General features: G+C 36.7%; 4 protein-coding genes across 9 annotated transcripts; 2 read left to right on the forward strand and 2 right to left on the reverse strand.

Moving 5' to 3' along the window:
- Positions 1 to 130: 130 nt before the first annotated feature.
- Positions 131 to 4,126, forward strand: LOC104737867 (protein STRUBBELIG-RECEPTOR FAMILY 2-like). Its single transcript, XM_087482129.1, has 16 exons — positions 131 to 425; positions 691 to 823; positions 906 to 977; positions 1,079 to 1,144; positions 1,232 to 1,303; positions 1,402 to 1,470; positions 1,554 to 1,625; positions 1,717 to 1,782; positions 1,861 to 1,926; positions 2,009 to 2,340; positions 2,424 to 2,692; positions 2,769 to 3,034; positions 3,129 to 3,276; positions 3,359 to 3,498; positions 3,580 to 3,736; positions 3,805 to 4,126. The coding sequence occupies exons 1-16, from the start codon at positions 332 to 334 to the stop codon at positions 3,985 to 3,987; spliced, it is 2,205 nt and encodes a 734-aa protein (XP_087338255.1). The 5' UTR covers positions 131 to 331; the 3' UTR covers positions 3,988 to 4,126.
- LOC104734695 (CDK5RAP3 protein homolog) lies at positions 4,049 to 7,002 on the reverse strand. The gene is made up of 10 exons (XM_010454321.3): positions 6,804 to 7,002; positions 6,539 to 6,673; positions 6,229 to 6,323; positions 6,034 to 6,128; positions 5,797 to 5,932; positions 5,566 to 5,715; positions 4,968 to 5,471; positions 4,673 to 4,881; positions 4,457 to 4,589; positions 4,049 to 4,334 (listed from the first exon to the last, which is right to left on the reverse strand). The coding sequence occupies exons 1-10, from the start codon at positions 6,862 to 6,864 to the stop codon at positions 4,203 to 4,205; spliced, it is 1,650 nt and encodes a 549-aa protein (XP_010452623.2). The 5' UTR covers positions 6,865 to 7,002; the 3' UTR covers positions 4,049 to 4,202.
- Positions 7,003 to 7,942: 940 nt separating this feature from the next.
- Positions 7,943 to 14,317, forward strand: LOC104734696 (transcription factor TGA10). 5 transcript variants are annotated; one of them, XM_087482131.1, is made up of 11 exons: positions 7,943 to 8,459; positions 8,590 to 8,714; positions 9,097 to 9,188; positions 9,393 to 9,518; positions 9,648 to 9,710; positions 9,801 to 9,860; positions 9,965 to 10,042; positions 10,140 to 10,218; positions 10,318 to 10,592; positions 11,830 to 12,084; positions 13,974 to 14,317. In XM_087482131.1, exons 1-11 carry the CDS (start codon positions 8,380 to 8,382, stop codon positions 14,124 to 14,126), a joined length of 1,386 nt encoding a protein of 461 aa, XP_087338257.1. In that variant the 5' UTR covers positions 7,943 to 8,379; the 3' UTR covers positions 14,127 to 14,317. The 5 variants fall into 5 exon arrangements, with proteins under 5 accessions (XP_087338257.1, XP_010452626.1, XP_087338258.1 ...); XM_010454324.3 differs by having other exon boundaries at positions 7,987 to 8,459; positions 9,645 to 9,710; positions 10,321 to 10,592; XM_087482132.1 differs by having other exon boundaries at positions 8,022 to 8,459; positions 10,321 to 10,592.
- A 505-nt stretch (positions 14,318 to 14,822) lies between these two features.
- LOC104734697 (FT-interacting protein 1) lies at positions 14,823 to 18,077 on the reverse strand. Of its 2 annotated transcripts, none has more exons than XM_010454328.3 (2): positions 17,801 to 18,077; positions 14,823 to 17,503 (listed from the first exon to the last, which is right to left on the reverse strand). In XM_010454328.3, the coding sequence occupies exon 2, from the start codon at positions 17,441 to 17,443 to the stop codon at positions 15,059 to 15,061; it is 2,385 nt and encodes a 794-aa protein (XP_010452630.1). In that variant the 5' UTR covers positions 17,444 to 17,503; positions 17,801 to 18,077; the 3' UTR covers positions 14,823 to 15,058. The 2 variants fall into 2 exon arrangements, with proteins under 2 accessions (XP_010452630.1, XP_010452629.1); XM_010454327.3 differs by having other exon boundaries at positions 17,710 to 18,044.
- Positions 18,078 to 18,807: the final 730 nt, after the last annotated feature.

Below are 18,807 nucleotides of genomic sequence, written 5' to 3' on the forward strand. Positions count from 1 at the left end.
TAATAGAACTTGTAGAAAATCCACGTGGCAGAGAGGTTTGACTAGTTGACTCCAACGTCCGTAACTGTTTTTGCTGACGTGGGATAATCGCGCCTTCACATTTTACTTAGTTCTCTCTTTCTTCTTCTCTACTCTCTTCTTTGATCTTCTCTCTGTTTTGGTTTCCCGGAAAACGAGAGAGAAAGTGCGAAAAAATTCCAAAACTCTTTTCTTCTTTTTCTCTCTCTACGTTTCTCTTTGCGTTAGACGACGGAGCTTTAAGCGTATCAGTTCTATGCATTAAGCACCATTTTTTTCTTCTTTCTCTTAGGAGTCGAGAGAGATCGTAGCGATGAAAACCAAACAGCAATCGCGATACCTCGCTACGATTCTGCTCACGGTGCTTCTCTTTGTGCTAGCGAAGGCTAATACTGATCCGCTCGAAGGTACGTAGTTTCCAGATTCTCTCGTCTCCGTTTTTTTTTTCTCAGTTAAGATTCTTGTTCGTCGTTCTTCTTCTCTATTTAAGAACTGAGCTTGATCGTACTGAATCTTTGTTTACTTACGAATCGAACTGATGATTGATTAGTATTTCTTTGGGTTTAATCACGCGTTCAGATCTTTTGATGTTACTTGATCATGTTGAAATCAACATCTACACGTGTTCGACGAAATGACTGTATGTGATTTGTTGTTTATTTTGTGTTTTAGTTTTGGCACTTCAAGATCTCTACAAATCCCTGAGCAATCCAGAGCAGCTGAGAGGATGGAGATTGGAGGGTGGAGATCCATGCGGAGAAACTTGGATGGGAGTTTCTTGTTCTGGTTCTTCTATTGTAGACCTGTAATTTCCACATGTTAACCCTTTCTCTCAGTTTTTTTTTCTTATCCGATTCGATCAAAATTCTGATTCATTCTTATCACAGACAACTACGAGAGTTAAAGCTTTTGGGAAGCCTTGGAAACCAACTTCAACATCTCCACAACTTGAAGACCATGTAAGCAAACTCTCTCTTTTCTTCATTGTTACGTGACAGATTCATTGTATTGATGATATTAATTCAAAGAATTGTTGGTCTCTATCTTTCATTTGTCTTAGGGATGTGAGCTTCAATAATCTTCAAGGTGAAATTCCATTTGGCTTGCCTCCAAATGCTACTCATATGTAAGTGTTTTAAGCAAGTGCGTTCATCATTTAAGCTTTACATTTGAGTGGAATTTACGAGTGTTTTCGTTGTTTGTTTGATTACAGAAACATGGCTTGTAACAATCTGACCCAGAGTATCCCTTTCTCCTTACCTCTTTTGACATCTCTTCAGTCTCTGTAAGTGGCTTATTCCAAATGGAGTACTATTGTATATTTCATTACATGGCCTTACGTTTCCACTGATTCGTTATATAATTGATTCCTTTGTCTTCTAGGAATTTGAGCCATAATTCATTATCTGGACCTCTTGGAAATGTGTTTTCTGGCTTACAAATTAAAGAAATGTGAGTCTTCTGTTCAGTTCTTTTAGTCTTTCATCACCAGCAAGATACCTGTTCATATTCAAATTTCTATTTGACTTTGCTAGGGATCTGTCATTCAATAACCTGACGGGAGATCTACCAAGCTCTTTTGGAACTCTGATGAATCTGACTTCACTGTAAGTATTTAGAAATTTTATCTGCAATCTGCTTCGTGCACTTAGATGTAACCTAATAACGGCTTTGCTACTGTGATAACGAAAACTGCAGGTACCTCCAGAACAACAGATTAACAGGATCAGTCATATATCTCGCGGATCTTCCTTTAGCTGACCTGTAGTTCACTCTCTTTTGTGCTTTTATTTTGCATTTCATTGAACTTCTTTTATATAAGTGAGCTCAACATGTCTTCAGGAATATCGAAGATAACCAATTCAGTGGTATTATCCCAAGTCATTTTCAGTCCATTCCCCATCTGTGGTAAGTTTACTCCCCGCTTCTCAAATATTGGCTCAGACGTCTAAGACTCGTGATAATCATACATGGTGTTTTTGCTGAACAGGATTTTGGGAAACAAGTTCCATGTAGAGCCCAACTATAAACCATGGAAGTTCCCTTTGGACGTTAGACCGTTGATACAAAATGCTACTGGCTATCCAACGACAGAATCGAGTGCCATTATGAACTTTCCCAGACCTCAGACGGTGGTCAGAAAGAAGAAGAAAGGCATAGGAGCAGGAAGTACCTTTTTACTGGTTGGCGGATTAGCTTTGCTGGGAACTTTCTTTGCACTTTTTGCAGTCCGCATGAGTCATCGACGTGCACAAAACCTTGCTGCTAGTCACATAAGCAACAATAGCACAGCATACTCTCTTCCAGTCAGTACAGGCCGAGGTGATCTATGTTGCCTCTCCCTCATTGTTACAATGGCAATTCTAGTTCCTCGGTGCTGATTTTCTTACCTTCACATGTAACAGAGTATCCTGTCGCAACTGAAGATAACCCACAGATGAGAAGGGTCCAGCCACCGACAATTCCCCAGCTCAGACATTTACCTTCTCCACCTGTCAGAATCGATAAAGCTGTCAGAAGAAAAAGCTTTTCTGCTACATGTCAATATCCATCGTTCGCTAAGCTTTTCTCAGCTGCAGAGCTTCAACTGGCAACTAACAGTTTCAGTGAAGAAAATCTACTCGGAGAGGGTCCTCTTGGTTCTGTTTACAGAGCAATATTGCCTGATGGCCAAGTATATCTTCTCTTATTTCTCTTCAAACATTTGAAATATAGAATTTGCATTATTCGTTTATATTTTCTTAAAACAGTTTGCAGTCGTGAGGAACATCCCAATGTCTTCGCTGTCTTTACATGAAGAGGAACAATTTACTGAAGTGCTCCAGATAGCCTCCAAACTAAGACACCCAAACATTGTGACACTTCTCGGTTTCTGCATTGAGAATGGGGAGCATCTTCTTGTCTATGAGTATGTTGGGCATTTGTCCTTGTACAATGCTATGCATGATGAGGTCTACAAGCCACTTTCCTGGGGATTGCGTCTCCGCATTGCTATTGGAGTTGCCCGAGCTCTGGAGTAAGTATCCTATCTTCTCAAACTAGTAGTTATTCCCTATCATTGCAGCCATTTATTTTGACTCTTCTCTATCTGGTGAATCAAATTCTTTCAGCTATTTGCACTCGTCGTTTTGCCCTCCTATAGCCCATAGCGATCTCAAAGCAACAAACATCTTACTAGACGAAGAACTTACACCTCGTATTGCTGATTGTGGGCTTGCTAGTTTAAGGCCACTTACAAGCAACAGTGTTAAACTTCGGGTAAGTAAGAAGACAGTATATGATGTTGCGTCACTTGATTATTTTACTGAGATAGACCTAATGAGTGGAGATAAAAGAGCAGGCTTCAGAGATAGCGATACAGAACACGGGCTACATAGCACCAGAACATGGTCAACCAGGAAGCAGTGGCACAAAGAGTGACACTTATGCACTGGGAGTGCTACTCTTGGAACTGTTAACAGGAAGGAAAGCATTTGACAGGTACGCAAGCAATTCACATACTAATATATTAATCGTTGATAACCAAGCTAAGCTGTCAACGTATTTTGATGGATGTTCCAGCTCACGACCCCGAGGAGAACAGCTACTGGTGAAATGGGCATCAACCAGACTTCATGACAGGCGAAGCTTAGAGCAGATGATTGATGGAGGGATAGCCGGCACATTCTCTTCAAGAGTCGCCTCACAATACGCAGACATTATCTCCCTATGCACTCAGGTATTCTCTCAATAGAGCTTCTTCACTCAGGATCATTACATTACAACTAATCGTGCATTCATAAGCAGGTAGAGAAAGAGTTCAGACCAGCGGTTTCAGAAATAGTGGAAGCACTCACTGCACTGATACAGAAACAGAACAAGGAAGCAAGCAGTAGTGTCGCAGACAAGACCGACCCTTTTAGTAAATCTTTCTGCTCAACACGCACACGGTTCATCTCCTCACCTACCTTCAGCTACCTCTCTTCTTGACCATTTTCTGTATCTCTTTTTCATGCACAGATACCTTACTGTCAATATAATAGTTAGCATATGATGAACACGTATTAGTCTTTGTAAAAGGATGTTACTTGGTACATGATAGAAATAAATAAAAAAGAGTTTGAAACAAGGCAAGATCCTATAGTAAGAAAGAGGGTCACTTGGTGTTCTGAAACTAAGTTTTCTAGCCAATCCCAAAGATCAAACTAAGCAGAAACTCCAGCGTTCAACAATGTATTGATCTCTCCTCTTATATTCACAGGTCTTCCATCAAACATGGAAGAGAGACTTTTCTCACAAAGCTCCTTCAGTTCTCTTGTTTTCGAAAGTGCACCTCCCTGTATTCACCAACAAAATTTGTTAGATATCCCCTACCAATTCCAAATTCTGATAAATCTGACACCGGTAATTCACATTTTCGCCAAAACAAAAGTAAAGCTTTTTGAAAACATGAGCTTACCTGTTTTGGCCATATAGACGAGAGTGAATTCTGCAGCTCCATGCGTCTTCTACCCACATCTTTCAAGCTCTCTCTTAGCTTCACTTCACGGTGCTTCTTCTCCTCCAGCTCTGAAACAAGCCTATCTAGGAATCTGTAAAACATCAAAAATACATATATCAGAAGCTGTGGTACGCACTGCAAATTCCCAGGCAGAGACACTATATCCTAACGCACCTTTTGGAGTTGAGGATCATGATCAGATCCCGAGATTTCTTGTTTGTTAGCAATGAAATGGCCATGGAGATATCAACTACCATTGGGTCAATGGTTTCAGGAGAATACTGCTGAAGAACCATCGGGGCAACTGCTTGCACGTGGTGTTGCAAAGACAGAGTGTCTTCATTTCTCAGTTCTATCAAACGTTGGTTCAAAAATGCCTTGACCTGACACAAGAGAAACCACATAAAGTGTCTCTCAAGAAGCGTTTCCAGAATTAAACTAAGCACTAAATAGTCAGGGATTAGAGTACCTCATACAAATCATCAAGGATCTTATTCCTATATTCTGTGTCCAACAGCTGGCTCCTCTCTCCTCCACTCCCTAAGACTTGAGTTGTAGAATCTGCCGACTGTGTCTGATTTGATTCTAGCAAAGCCGAATCAGTTATTTCTTCTACCTGAGGTGTTTCAACACTTACATCCCAAGAAATCTCAGAAACATCAACCTCAGGGCCTTGGCTTTCTTCCACTTTACATGGAGAATTCTCAGGAATATCGCTGGCATTGACAATTTCATATGAACCTAGATCATTTCCACTATCAACTTCTTCTACCATACTGACATCCCAATCTATCTCAGCAGTATCAAGTGTAATATCCCAATCAATACTGTCTGCAGCTGTGTCTGTACCATTTGCATTCTCAGATGACTGAATATTATCAGCGTCAAGAGCTTCAGAGACCCCCAAAACGCTTAAAGATGGAGGGTTATCACGAATGTCTTTCAAGCTTTGTAACACGATCCTCAGTGGCTTCTACAGACAGATCAGAAGCGGGTCAATTCAACCTCCCAGAACAAAGGGACCAAAATTTTAGAGAGAAAGAGAGTAAAGTTAAGAGTGATCTTACATCTTTCTCAGTATGAACATCTTTAACATAAGCGGAGTAGTACTCCATTGCCCCTGTTACTGAGTCACTGTTGATAACTTCCAGAATCTTGCTAAAGGTACTAGGAAGTGAACTCGCAGTCTCCAAAAGTTCACGCCTCACGTTGTTTCCCTGAAATTTTAAGATGTTATAAGCTAATGCGATCCTTTAAAAAACCTATGGATGAAACCAGGCCAAGTTTTCAACTAAAACCTGCAATCCAAGCTCTCGGCAAGCATCCTCATATTTAGTTGCTGAGAGTGCAACGCTCCTTTTGATATCAGCTTCTTTACGATCAAGTTCCGTCATTTGTTGCTGAACCTTTTGCACTTGCTTTTTCAGATATGGGCTTCATGTTTTGCAAGAAGAAAAAAAAAACATTAGGAAATGCCCAAAGTAGAGAGACTATAGGTAAAAAATCAAGTAAAGCAATGCAAGAAAGCAACTCACATTTCGTAATTGACATTCTGAATTATAATGTGAGCTGCCTCCCCAAGATAAATGTGATCTTTTTCAAACGCACGAACAATTGCTTCCCAAACACCCTAAAAAGGAGCAAAGTAAACAGATCACAAAATGTACAACGACAATGAATACAAGTAAAATGCGAGACAGAGACAGAGACAGAGACAGAGTATTTCTTACAGAAGCACCCGAAAGACGACCAAAGATGTTGCGGCTCTCTGGAGTTGTCTTCAGGAGAATCTCATATATCTTTTTGACCTCCAAGTAACCAATCACTAAAAGCAAAACAACGATCACTTGGATGAGAAAAAACAACAAGTAAACACATTTAAGCCTTTACAAAAAACTCCAAACAAGCTTAATGTGTTTCACAGAGACCCAAATCAAATCTCTTTGGCATTTTTCAAAGAAAAGACTAACACTTTAGAGTTCTTAAGTGAGAGGCTGCAAACCAACAAACCAAAATTGCTAAATTGAAAAAAAATCGAACCTTCAGGATCTAGGGTTTGAAAGTAAGGATCGATCTCTTTAGGCAAAGAAGAGAACTCTTTTAAGATTTTGACTCTGATGACACCCACCTTCTTCCTCCAATCCGCCGGAATTCTCTTCCGATCCACCAACCATTCTTCAAATTCAACAAAATTGAAAACCAAATCAAGACCATAACCTCCAATAAATCAGACTCGAATTCAAACGTAGAACACGACCGAGAGATTACATTATGTGTAGTACGCAATTGATAATTTCTGCATTACCTCCGAGACGAGAGAAGGTGATGTCAATTGGAAGATTTTGAACATCGTCTTGACTCGGCATTTTTTGTTTTGTTTTTTTTTTCCGGTAAACCTGTGATAATAATATCTGGGGAAAGTATCAGCTTTTAAGGTTTTGTTGGAGTCTGCTTTGCTTCTTCAACACCGAAGAGAAAAGGAAACGCATAGCTAACCAGTGTCCATCAGATTTACCGATTCCGGTTTATGTTATAACCGAATCAATTTACTCCGGTTCCGGTTATCTTAAATTAATTTTGAAGACGCCGGTTTCTGAAGGTTTGGACTTTGGTTATTATTATACAAACAATAACCAAACCGCGTTAAGGATAACCAATACCAAAACTAAACCTACACCAATAATAGTGTCCAATGTCCCATCCAAACAAAATCAAATGGAACAGTTAGTGAATAATAATGGAATACAAATTTTTTTTAAAAAAATCATATCAATTTTTGGGTGACTAAAACTTGTTCCATATATATATAAATCATTTTTAGTGTTAATTCAATCTAATGTAAGACCAGTTAATGGATCATTAAAAATTGAAAAAAAAAAAATCTTAGAATAATGTATCTGATGGAATTGAAAACTATATCTTAAAATATATATATATATATATATATATTTGAAGAATATAGTTGAATAATAGGAGAATAAAATAACAATAATTTAGAGAACAAACAAAAAATATTTATAAAAAAATCATATCAATTTTTGGGTGACTAAAACTTGTTCCATATATATATAAATCATTTTTAGTGTTAATTCAATCTAATGTAAGACCAGTTAATGGATCATTAAAAATTGAAAAAAAAAAATCTTAGAATAATGTATCTGATGGAATTGAAAACTATATCTTAAAAAAAATATATATATATATATTTGAAGAATATAGTTGAATAATAGGAGAATAAAATAACAATAATTTAGAGAACAAACAAAAAATATTTATACAAGTTTGTTATCATCAATTTCTACATAGAGAGAGAGAGGAGAGAGGGATGGAAAAGGACATGTTCTTGACCGCTTTATCAGAATATTTTTCTTGGTTTTATACAACAACAAAAAGAAAAAAAAAAACAAAGTCGTCTTCTAATATTTTAAGGTAGACGAAACTTTTACAAAATTAAGTAAATAATAAGAACCAAAAAAAAAAAAATCAGGAAAATAAAGGAGTTTGTCTTTTGCTTCTCTTCTCCAAAATCATTCTATTAAGTTTTGAACCCTCTCCACTTCAATCGATATAACCGACCCTCTCCTTCTCTTCTTCTATCTCTCCCCTAAAGTAGCTTTAAATGCTCCGTTACATAATCTCTATCTCTTTCCAAGAATATAGAGAAAGAAAAGATAATAATATTCAAGAACTACTAAGTTAATAGATATCATCATCATCATCTAGTGATCAAAACAACCGTCATCATCAAGCTTGCCATCCAGGAGAGAAGAAGACCAACATAAGAGAACATACGAAGATCAAATCTATCATCTCTCTTCATCATCATCATCATCTTCTGCTGTTACTATCACACGCTCAAACATCAATATAATCATCATCAAATGCAAGGTCATCACCAGAATCATCATCAACACTTATCATCAGCATCTGCCACGTCCTCAGCTTCCCATGGAAACTTCATGTAAATATATTTTTATTATGTGTATCTTGATGAGACTTTATAAGTCGTATAAAAACTTTTTGAATTGATAATTTCATGATCCCACTAAGTTTTTTTTTTTTTTATGTGTGTACATATGTATGATGAGCAGGAACAAAGATGGGTATGATATTGGAGAGATAGACCCATCACTCTTCCTCTATCTTGATGGACAAGGACATCATGATCCTTCAACAACTGCTTCTTCTCCTTTATCTCATCATCATCACACAGCTCGTATGCACTCTCTCTCTTCTTTCTTTTTTTGGGAATAGGGGTTTGGTTTTTTGGTTTCAGCAGATAAGGAAGATTCCCTTCTAGAGAGAGAGAAAGAGAGAAAGAGAGAGTCACAGCAAAAGCATGCCCAACAGATTTCAATCTTTCTTCTGCCATCAGTACTCTACTTTCAGCTTTGACCAGATCCTCTCTATCTTTTTCTCTTTTCAGACATCAAATCTTCCTTACACTTCTAAACTCTCTTCTTCTTTAAAAACCCTTTTCTCTTTCTTGTTTTCTAATTAGAACTAGTCCACTCACATGTTTATAACTTGTTATAACCAGACCACTTCCAAAACATCCCATGACGACTCATCTATATATGAATCTTTAATTATGGCAGAGAATTTGGCGATGAGACCTCCAACATCGACGCTCAACATCTTCCCATCTCAGCCGATGCACATAGAGCCACCTCCTTCTTCTACACCCAATGTAATAATTTACTTTATAATATTTCTATATATATGCCTATTTTAGTTGGTTTCTGTTTCTAATTTAATATAATGTCAGCGCAACTACTAGCTGTTTCATATAATATCAAGTCAGACCAATTATTATACGTTTCTCATTTTTCTAATTAGTAGTGATGATTTGATTGTTTTCGTCTTTTTTTTTTTATATGTTGTGTTTGGTAAGACCGATAATGCAAGATTAGTTCCGGCTGCTCAACCTAGTGGTTCGCTTCGACCATCTTTTGAGCCGTCCATGGACTTGACCAATCATTCTCAGTTTCAACCTCCTCAAGCTTCTAAATCCATCAAGGTCTCTATCTATTAATATTTTAAAAATATTTTAATTAATTGCTTTGTCAAACTAGAAAACGAATATAGTTTTAGACTTGTTGTAGTTTTTAATATGTTAATGTATCATTTCGAAATGTTATGGCAGAAGGAAGGGAACCGCAAGGGTCCTGCCTCATCGGACCATGACATACCGAAATCGTCAGACCCTAAAGTGAGTGTTCATACAACTGCAAAGATAAGATTTTTTTGTTTTTACTTTTTGGTGTTTCATATTTTTTTTATTAATTTAATTTCTCAACAGACATTGAGAAGACTAGCACAAAACAGAGAAGCAGCAAGAAAAAGTAGATTACGTAAAAAGGTCAGCATTTATATATTTCAATATGTAAGTTGCAAATATATATATATATATAGTTTTATATCCAAATTTTTTATAACGTTATTTACTTTGGTAAATTATGCCAGGCTTACGTTCAGCAACTCGAGTCATGTAGGATCAAACTGACCCAACTAGAACAAGAGATTCAACGGGCCAGATCCCAAGTAAATATTTTGACCTGTCTTTTCATGTATTATAGTATATATATACTTCATGCACACCTAAAGTCTAAAATGTACCAATTTGATTTCCGATGGTTAGGGCGTATTCTTTGGAGGGTCTCTTATAGGAGATCAACATCAAGGTGGACTACCAATTGGCCCTGGCAATGTCAGCTCCGGTACGTTAATAGTTTCCTATATACATGTGATGATGACTCAAAAACTGTAAATTTCGAACCCCCAAAAAAAAATAGATATTGAGTAAATGCAATGTGAAGCAGAAGCAGCGGTGTTCGATATGGAATATGCAAGGTGGCTGGAGGAGCAACAGAGGCTGTTAACCGAACTGAGGGTGGCGACACAAGAGCACTTGGCCGAGAACGAGCTTAGGATGTTTGTGGACGCTTGTTTAGCTCATTATGACCATTTGATCAACCTCAAAGCCATGGTCGCTAAGACTGATGTCTTCCACCTCATCTCTGGAGCCTGGAAAACTCCAGCTGAGCGTTGCTTCTTGTGGATGGGTGGTTTTCGTCCATCGGAGATCATTAAGGTACGTTACATGATCACGTCTTTTCTTAGAACCATATAATATAAATGAATATTGTATATGTTGGTGAGTCTGTTTTCGGATGGATTTTTTTACTTATTCTATTCGAGCCACATCCCACACAAAATTAAGATAAGATGTGGTACTTAAATTAGTCATGATGATATTGTAGACTAATCAATATGGATGAATAAATAATCCTAATTTTTTTGGAATTTTACTATAATTAACCATATTAAATTCTACCATACAAGCTAAAATAATCCAGAATAGAATTGATTAACATCAATTTCTGTGGATAACTTGCAAAAGATAAAATAATAATGACTGAAAACTGTGACGTTCGTTTTATTATTATGATCGTACATGTGCATAGAATATAGTACTAAAAACTTTATTCAGTTACTAAAAATAATTTTCTCGTTCTTATAAAAAATTCGTCTTTGATTTTCATAAAGAGGGTACGGTGTAGCTAGTAATAATAGATAAGACAGACTCTATATAGTGATATTGTTGGACGAGGTATATATAGTAATGTATACATAACATCGCATGGGGTGAACTATAGATGTATAAAACCGACCTATATACGTGTATGTCTTAAGATAATAATAAAGGTACACGTAAAATTAATGTTAAAAACAAATAAAGAATGCATGCAATTGTGTGTGATATGATAGCGAAGTATTTCTAGAAATGGTTAGGTTTTGGCATAATGTAAAAGAAAGTACCTGTCTGTTTTTTTCGATTCATGCATGGTCCATAGGGGGAGAGGGAGAGAGAGAAACATAGACCTCCATGAACTTTAACAGAGAATGCCATAGTATAATAAGTATATTAAAAGAAAATAAATAAATCTTGTCGTTTAACCTTTTTAGCAAGCTCATACGTACGTTGGATAATTATCCTATTATAATTTTTGTAAAATAATTCCGTAAAGCCTTTTTGACCTATGATTTATCATAATTAATATGTGTATAAACTACGATATATATAAATTGATGTATGGATGGTGTGCAAACCTGACAAGACCTTTGGCAATGTCTCAATCTTATATCCATTTTAGTGAAAACAAAAAGGAAAGAAGAGATTTTGGGTGTAGCTAGTAACTTGTGCATAGTACACTACACATTTAATGCATTCAACGTTCTTTATGCATCGATTAAGACCATTGCTAGCTAGTTCTCTAAAGTATTCAACTTGTATATGTGTTAATTTTGAGCCGCATTCCGCCATGCAGGTGATTGTGAACCAAATAGAACCATTGACGGAGCAACAAATAGTTGGGATTTGTGGGCTGCAACAGTCCACACAAGAGGCCGAGGAGGCTCTCTCGCAAGGCCTCGAGGCATTGAATCAATCGCTTTCCGATAGTATTGTCTCCGACTCTCTCCCGCCTGCATCCGCACCACTTCCTCCTCATCTATCCAATTTCATGTCACACATGTCCTTAGCTCTCAACAAGCTCTCTGCTCTTGAGAGCTTCGTTCTCCAGGTACCATCTATTTCTTAAAGCTATTATAATACCTAGGGATTTTTTTTTTTATATCTCGGATATACGGAAATTATATAAAAGTGGACCCCTATAGGGGATCGGATGTGGTCCTAATCGAACTAGGAATACATATTTTGATTCTTTGAACTACTCCTTATTAAACACAACTAAACTATCATATATTTATAATATACATATATATATATATATGGTTGGTATAACACGCTATCTAAATTTATATAGATGTTTTGTATGTATGTGTATGTTTGCATACAACTTATATATATATATATATATATATGTAGGTAACGTCGGCTATTATTAGTTAGACGACATTCGTAATAGTGTATAAGTATAGTAATAAAAAAATAGTGGTTGATTTTTGTATGGATTATAAGAGGCTGTTAAAATCACTAATTTGAAAACTTATTATTTACGCATTACCATATGTATATGAAATGAAAAGTATTTTAAACTCTTGATTCCGACATTATGCAAGTAGGTCTCTAACAAACACTTATCTTGTCTTATATAAACTTGGTCGGGTTGCTTTTGTTAGAAGACTAAGTTTATTAGAGCATCTTTAGTGGTGAGAAGGTGTCACCGTTATTCAAAGAAAAAAAAACTTAATATTTTAATATATGACTAATAAGTGATTGACATGTGTTAAAAAACACTGAGAATCGTTTCTTCCGCCAGTAACTGCAGCAACGATTCTTTACTTTCTCTCCCCTATTTATATTTTTTTATTTGTTTTTATTAAAAGAATTGGGGAGAAAGCAACGCCATTAATCATGGTCTTAGTAATACTATATTTATTTTCCCAATTATTTACCAATTTAGAACGGGCAGGTTTATGCAAGAAATTATATATATGCTTGTGTATTAATGTATCAACCTATAGGCTAATACAATAAAAATCGGCATCTTTCTGTATTTTTCTCGTGTTTTTTTCAATTAAAATAAAATTGGTCTTCGTGTTTAGATACACGATATACGACCTTTCATCTATATATTATTTGAATTTCTAAAAATCAAAACAAAAAGAGAAAGGTCCAACTTTAAAAGAGGCAGTAAATATGGGGTTAGTTTACTAAAAAAGGGATGATGGGGTTTCAAACTTCTCTAAACGCACGTGACAATTGCCACCATGATTGTATATATTCACATATATGCAGTCCAAATGCAAATACTATTATATATATATATATATATATATATATCACATCAAAATGGAAACAAGGATTGCTTGGAGCCCATATCGTTGCATGATATCATGGACGTAACTGCCCGAGTATCCCGTTCCCATCCTCTCAAAACACTTTCTTGAGATTTGAGAATAATTATTCCCTTTACTTACATTTGGTTCCACAATTTTTTTTTTTTTTTGTTGTTGTCTGTACTTAATTTCATTAATGATATAGGTTAAGATTATAATTAATTAGTGATCAAAAGTATCATGAAAGCATGGCGTGGGACCGAGAGTATGGAATTCATGGTTACACCTTTTTGACAATTTTGGTGTCGTGTTCTTATTAGTGTGTAGTAACAAAGCTTTGATTTTTTTGTTTGCTCGATCAACATGTTGAATAATCGGCATGCATTAGTCGTCAATCAACAATATAATTTATACATAATACATAATGTTAATTTATGGATAATTAATTCCATTATAATGCATGCTTGGTCTTTTATCTTTTTTTTTTCCTATAGATAATAATCTTTTACACTCTGAATTATGAGACTATTATTTAGTTACTGTCCAGTTTCATTAATTGTCTTAGTCAATAACATGAACACTACTCTGTCCATATTTTGATCTGCTTCTATTTCTTCATTTTCACTTTACTTATTTAGTTTTTGGACTAATACATTAAAAAAACTTACAGGCGGACAATTTGAGGCACCAAACGATCCATAGGCTGAACCAATTGTTGACGACACGTCAAGAAGCACGGTGTCTTCTAGCAGTTGCTGAGTACTTTCACCGTCTCCAAGCTCTAAGTTCTCTCTGGCTAGCCCGTCCTCGACAAGACGGATGATACTAAAACAAACTGATGATGAAGGAAACCAAAAGAAACACAAGAGAATAGGTTGATTAGTTAGCCAGCTTGACCTCTCTATATATATATTGTCTCTCTACTCAAATACAGTACAACTAGGGAAAATTAAAATTGCTTGGCTTCTTTTTGTTATATGATTTTGATAAAGATGATAGACAACTATTTCCATACCTTTTAAGTCTTCCTTGCGCAAGTGGAAAAAAAAAAAACCAAAAAACTTTGATCTTCAGTTTCGAACACAAGGACATATAGATACCAAGAATATGAAAGAGAATTGAAAGAAAAGAGAATGCTGGCAAAAATTGCAACTGCATGCAAGAGAGAGGGACTTGTAAGTTGTAACTTGTTAGGTCAAATTAAAGCATTGACCAGTGAGGAAGGTGACAAATGGTGAGTGTTTTAGGATACCATCAGGGACTTGGGATCAGTAACGTTTTGCTTTGGGCTCAACGCCACCCCTCTCCTTTCTTCTTCACTTTTTCATTTCTTTGCTGTCACCACACCAGTGTTTTCCAGTCTTTTTCTCACTTAATAATTTGTTTTTATTATTATTATTATTACACTATGGTCAAACGAAAACCAGAATTTATTTTACATCACAAAAAACGAGATTGATATAGCTGCCAGTTTCTGTTTTTTAAAAGAGAAAAAAACAAGTTATTTTGGAAAAAGTAGTTTCTAACTGTTAATTTATTGAAATTGCAAAAAGATTACAAATAGCCCATAATAACTAAGCCCATTACTTTTAGGGTTTTAGTCGAAAACCCAACAACACAGTACGATACGAATGAGGAGCAAAATAATAAAACAGAGAAGCCGCACAAACACGAAAAACAAAAACAAAAAAAAACTCACACACACAACTTACACGAACAGAGAAGACCTGAAGCCACAAAGAAGTTTGTACCGATTCAAAGCATACAATCTGCTTTCGAAGGTAATTTCCTGAAGAAATTACTTGGAGCAGAAGGCATCTTGCTTCTGAACTTGGGATGCCTCATCCAGAACATCCCCGCCACGAGAGCTACGATCTTGAATGGCGTCACGTACAAGATCATTGCGGCGAAAAGACAAAATATCACAAACAAGCAAGTCGCACGCGGATCTCTCCAACTCAACAGTGCTTGAAACCTCTCCCCTTGCGTTGCAATGTCTCCAATAACCATCTGGATCCGACCAGCAACGCTTCTTAACCTATCATACCTCATCTTTACAACATCTTGTCCCTTTGAAGTGGGAAAAGTATCGAATTCCTCGTCCAGCTCATCGGGGCTAGCCGCTTCTGCCCAAGAGAGCTTTGTGTCCATATGAGGAGGATGACGTGGCCTGAACCGAAAACTCCAAAGTCCTATCAAGAACATGTAGAGGAACGTAGTTGGGAGTATCAGCTCCGGATAACAAATCAGTATAAAGAAGAGAACGTGGAACAGTATCGTTGTCAACGGATTCTTCCAGTAGCAGACCTCTCCTAGCCATTTGCTCATAGCAATCAAGCCTGAAAACACAGAGACTATCCTGAAGAAGTTAGCTTTGCTCCTCCTCATACTCCACATGTGTGAATCAACATCGAGCATGTACTCTACGATCTCTTTCCTTAAAGGAGGTTCTGCTCGAGATAACCGCGCTGCAACAATGCTCATCGCTTGGTATCTAAGACTGTCTAGTTGGTTCACAGTGAATGGATGGAGATAATGCATCTTTGGAAGCAGAGGATGTCCATAAAGATAGATCATGTGAGCCAAAGATAGACAAGTGAATCTCACAGCTAGTTGGACTTCTCCCATTTTCTTTAACCCTTTTGTTTGCAGAACAAGAAGAGGGTAGGAGTGAGTGTAGATTCTATCTGCTTCTAGAGTTGATAATCGGATCCTTACCTTTCCGATTCTGGCATCCACTTTGGCTCCATTGTTTGACTTCTCGCTCCCTCCAAGGTGACAGTTATCGAAAACTCCAAGTGTGATGACTGTACAAGGATCATGTACTTCCCATGTGTATTGCTCATTCCATTTAGGGTTATAGCTCTCAATGATGGTTCTTGTTCTCACCCATTTTTGTCCGTACTTGGCAACACAATACGGATCTGTTGTGGCTTTACCGTCTTTTGTTTTCATGGGAGAAAGCCCTTGAGCACTCAAGATTCCTACTTCAAGGATGCCAATAGGTTGCTTCCACAGTTGCCTTGCCGTAGGCTTTACGTCACTGATGTACAGAGTTGATTCGTCCATTACATGGTAACCGCCTTCAAGGCAAACTCGTAGGTGGATTCGGCTTGAGAACTTGAGCTCGTGTCTCTTGTCTCCTTCCAATGCCCCAAAACCGAACTTTTCGAGGTTGTACCATTTGGAATGAACAGCTCTGTGGTCTAGTCTTTTCTCAAACACGTTCAAAGGTGAGATCAGTCTCCCCATGACTTCATCTTTGGCTGATGTCACTTTGTTTTCTACCGTCAAGAAGAACTGTTCTTCAAACGGCTCTGCAGCTACAAATACAAGATCTTCGTTCCACATCGGACTCGTAGTCTTGTTAGGACATAACTTTGTTTTCAGAATCTGATTCCCAACCTGAACTTTAACGAAAGCTTGAGGCGGTTGGCTCCTGTCGCTAGGCTCAACATCTTGCGCTTCAATGACATTAACCCGCAAATACCACAGTTTTGGGGATACATAGACCTTAGACCTCACGCTTTGGACACCTTCTCCTTGAACCGAAGAAGCATCCGAGTGCCAAGCATCAGGAAACGCTTCATCAGCTTGCGTCCCAAGCCAAACCGCTACCATAACCTCTCCTCTCTTCTTACTCTCACCTCGCCTATCTTCTAATCTGTACCACTGTGGTGCAAGTGGACTATCAGGAGGAACTCTTGTAGGAACCTCACGCATATCAAACACAACCTTCCCAATGTATTCATCTCTTGTAACCATCTCCTTATCACGCACAAATACTTCGACTGTTGAGGATTGGACCTTGTCTTTTGAAAAGGCGAAAACTTGATTCCACTCAGGGTTTGTTCTTTTCTCGAAATGTTTAGTCTTTCCTTTGTAGTTTCCGATTTTCACTTCGACATAAGGATCACAGTTGCTCGTGACAGGGTTAGGAGGAAGATCCTTGGCTTTGACGACACGAACATAGAGATAAAACATTTGCTCAACAAGGTCGTATGTGCTTGCAGCTCGTTCACTACCAATCCATCCAGTTCCTCCACGCTGTCCTCCATGTGGCCATCTCTCCCCAAGCTCTGGTTTCATGTCTTTAAGCTTATAGTCTTCTTGGCTCTTAGCTCCATCTTTCGCTGCCATGGTTACTTGAACCAAAAGGTTCTCCTTTTACTTGTTTCTCTAAACGTTACAGTTCTGCACCTGACACACAAAAACAGAAACATAAAATTGCAGGGAAGAGCCTGAGAATTGCAGAGTTGCAGAAGAAAGACAAAACCAGTTTCTTGGATGTAAAGAAACTAATGTATCTCCTTAGAACTGATTTAAGACCTCAATAGTTAGTAACTTAGTATTAGTATTAAGTAATTTTATTTCAGTCTCAAGCAAGATGATGATAAGATTCTCACCTGATTTAAACAGAGCTACTTAAATATTTCAAGAACAATATGTACATATATACTAACGTACAAAACAAAGATGCTTTGTAGTTAGTAGCACCTTGAGATAGATATTGAAGAAGTTTCTTTGAATGAAGTTCTCTGTTTTGCTGCACCAAAGAAATGGAGAAAAAATTAAGAAGAAGTCAAGAGTAGTATTGCATAATCAAGTTTTGGGAGAGAGAGAACGAATGAGAAACAATTCTATACACATACACAAAAAAAAAAGAGAGGAATCAAATGAAAAAAGCAAAAACGAAAAAAATAAATTACTCTTATTCTCTCTGTTTTTTTTTTCTTCTTCTTCTTTTAGAGGGAAGCTGATTCTTCTCTTTTATAGCGAAGCAGATTCTTTTGTTGGTCTTTTAATCTTTATGTATTATCAAGAAAGTTTTGCCGCAGTGACAGAAGGTAAAAAGAGTAGATTCTTTCACACTCTATGCTCTAATCAAAACATTCATATTAAAAAGTCCATCCATAAAAACATAAAACATATATAAATGTTTGTCTCCACTCATGAAAATAATGAAGAAAGCATATAAATTTTCGTTTTAACATTTTTGAAGTATGTTTGGAAAAATCTGGTGTACCCTTATGTTTACTTGTATGTATATTGATTTGATTGTGCAAATAAAGATAAAATTATGAAACTAAGTAAACGTAAAATTTTAAGAATTTGCAGATTTTTCTAATGGTAGGTAATACTCTCTCTGTCTCAGAAAGAATGATGTTTAGAAGTTTTTACACATTTTAAGAAAACAATGATTACTGAGTTTAAATATATATATATTTTTATTAAAGAGATATTATTTAATTTTAAACCAATAACAATTCAAAATTTTAAATATTTTTAATGATTATTTCTTAAAGTTTACAAAACATCAATGTTTGTGGGACAAAAAAATATTCCAAAACATCAATTTTACGAGATAGAGAGAGTATATCTTTAGTGCCTAAGTGATGATTAATAATAAGATTAGAAAACATTTACAACACAAACTTTTCCCTGTGAGCATATATATCTTTAGTGTGACTTTCTGTCTGATTGGAATAAGCATCTAAAAATTA

Source organism: Camelina sativa, chromosome 13 (genome assembly GCF_030686135.1).
Source record: "Camelina sativa cultivar CO46 ecotype springtype chromosome 13, ASM3068613v1".
In the NCBI taxonomy this organism is placed as follows: Eukaryota; Viridiplantae; Streptophyta; class Magnoliopsida; order Brassicales; family Brassicaceae; genus Camelina; species Camelina sativa.

Bases quoted from the DNA above. Each gene is read 5' to 3' on its own strand.
- LOC104737867 (XM_087482129.1), top strand. From the start codon at position 332: ATGAAAACCAAACAGCAATCGCGATACCTCGCTACGATTCTGCTCACG. The intron at 1,927-2,008 runs GTAAGTTTACTC...TTTGCTGAACAG, and splicing joins CAGTCCATTCCCCATCTGTG to GATTTTGGGAAACAAGTTCC. The intron at 3,277-3,358 runs GTAAGTAAGAAG...ATAAAAGAGCAG, and splicing joins GCAACAGTGTTAAACTTCGG to GCTTCAGAGATAGCGATACA.
- LOC104734695 (XM_010454321.3), bottom strand. From the start codon at position 6,864: ATGCCGAGTCAAGACGATGTTCAAAATCTTCCAATTGACATCACCTTC. The intron at 6,324-6,538 runs GTTCGATTTTTT...TTTTGCTTTTAG, and splicing joins TCAAACCCTAGATCCTGAAG to TGATTGGTTACTTGGAGGTC. The intron at 5,472-5,565 runs GTAAGATCACTC...ATCTGTCTGTAG, and splicing joins ATGTTCATACTGAGAAAGAT to AAGCCACTGAGGATCGTGTT.
- LOC104734696 (XM_087482130.1), top strand. From the start codon at position 8,380: ATGCAAGGTCATCACCAGAATCATCATCAACACTTATCATCAGCATCT. The intron at 9,861-9,964 runs GTCAGCATTTAT...AAATTATGCCAG, and splicing joins AAAGTAGATTACGTAAAAAG to GCTTACGTTCAGCAACTCGA. The intron at 10,593-11,829 runs GTACGTTACATG...TCCGCCATGCAG, and splicing joins GTCCATCGGAGATCATTAAG to GTGATTGTGAACCAAATAGA.
- LOC104734697 (XM_010454328.3), bottom strand. From the start codon at position 17,443: ATGGCAGCGAAAGATGGAGCTAAGAGCCAAGAAGACTATAAGCTTAAA.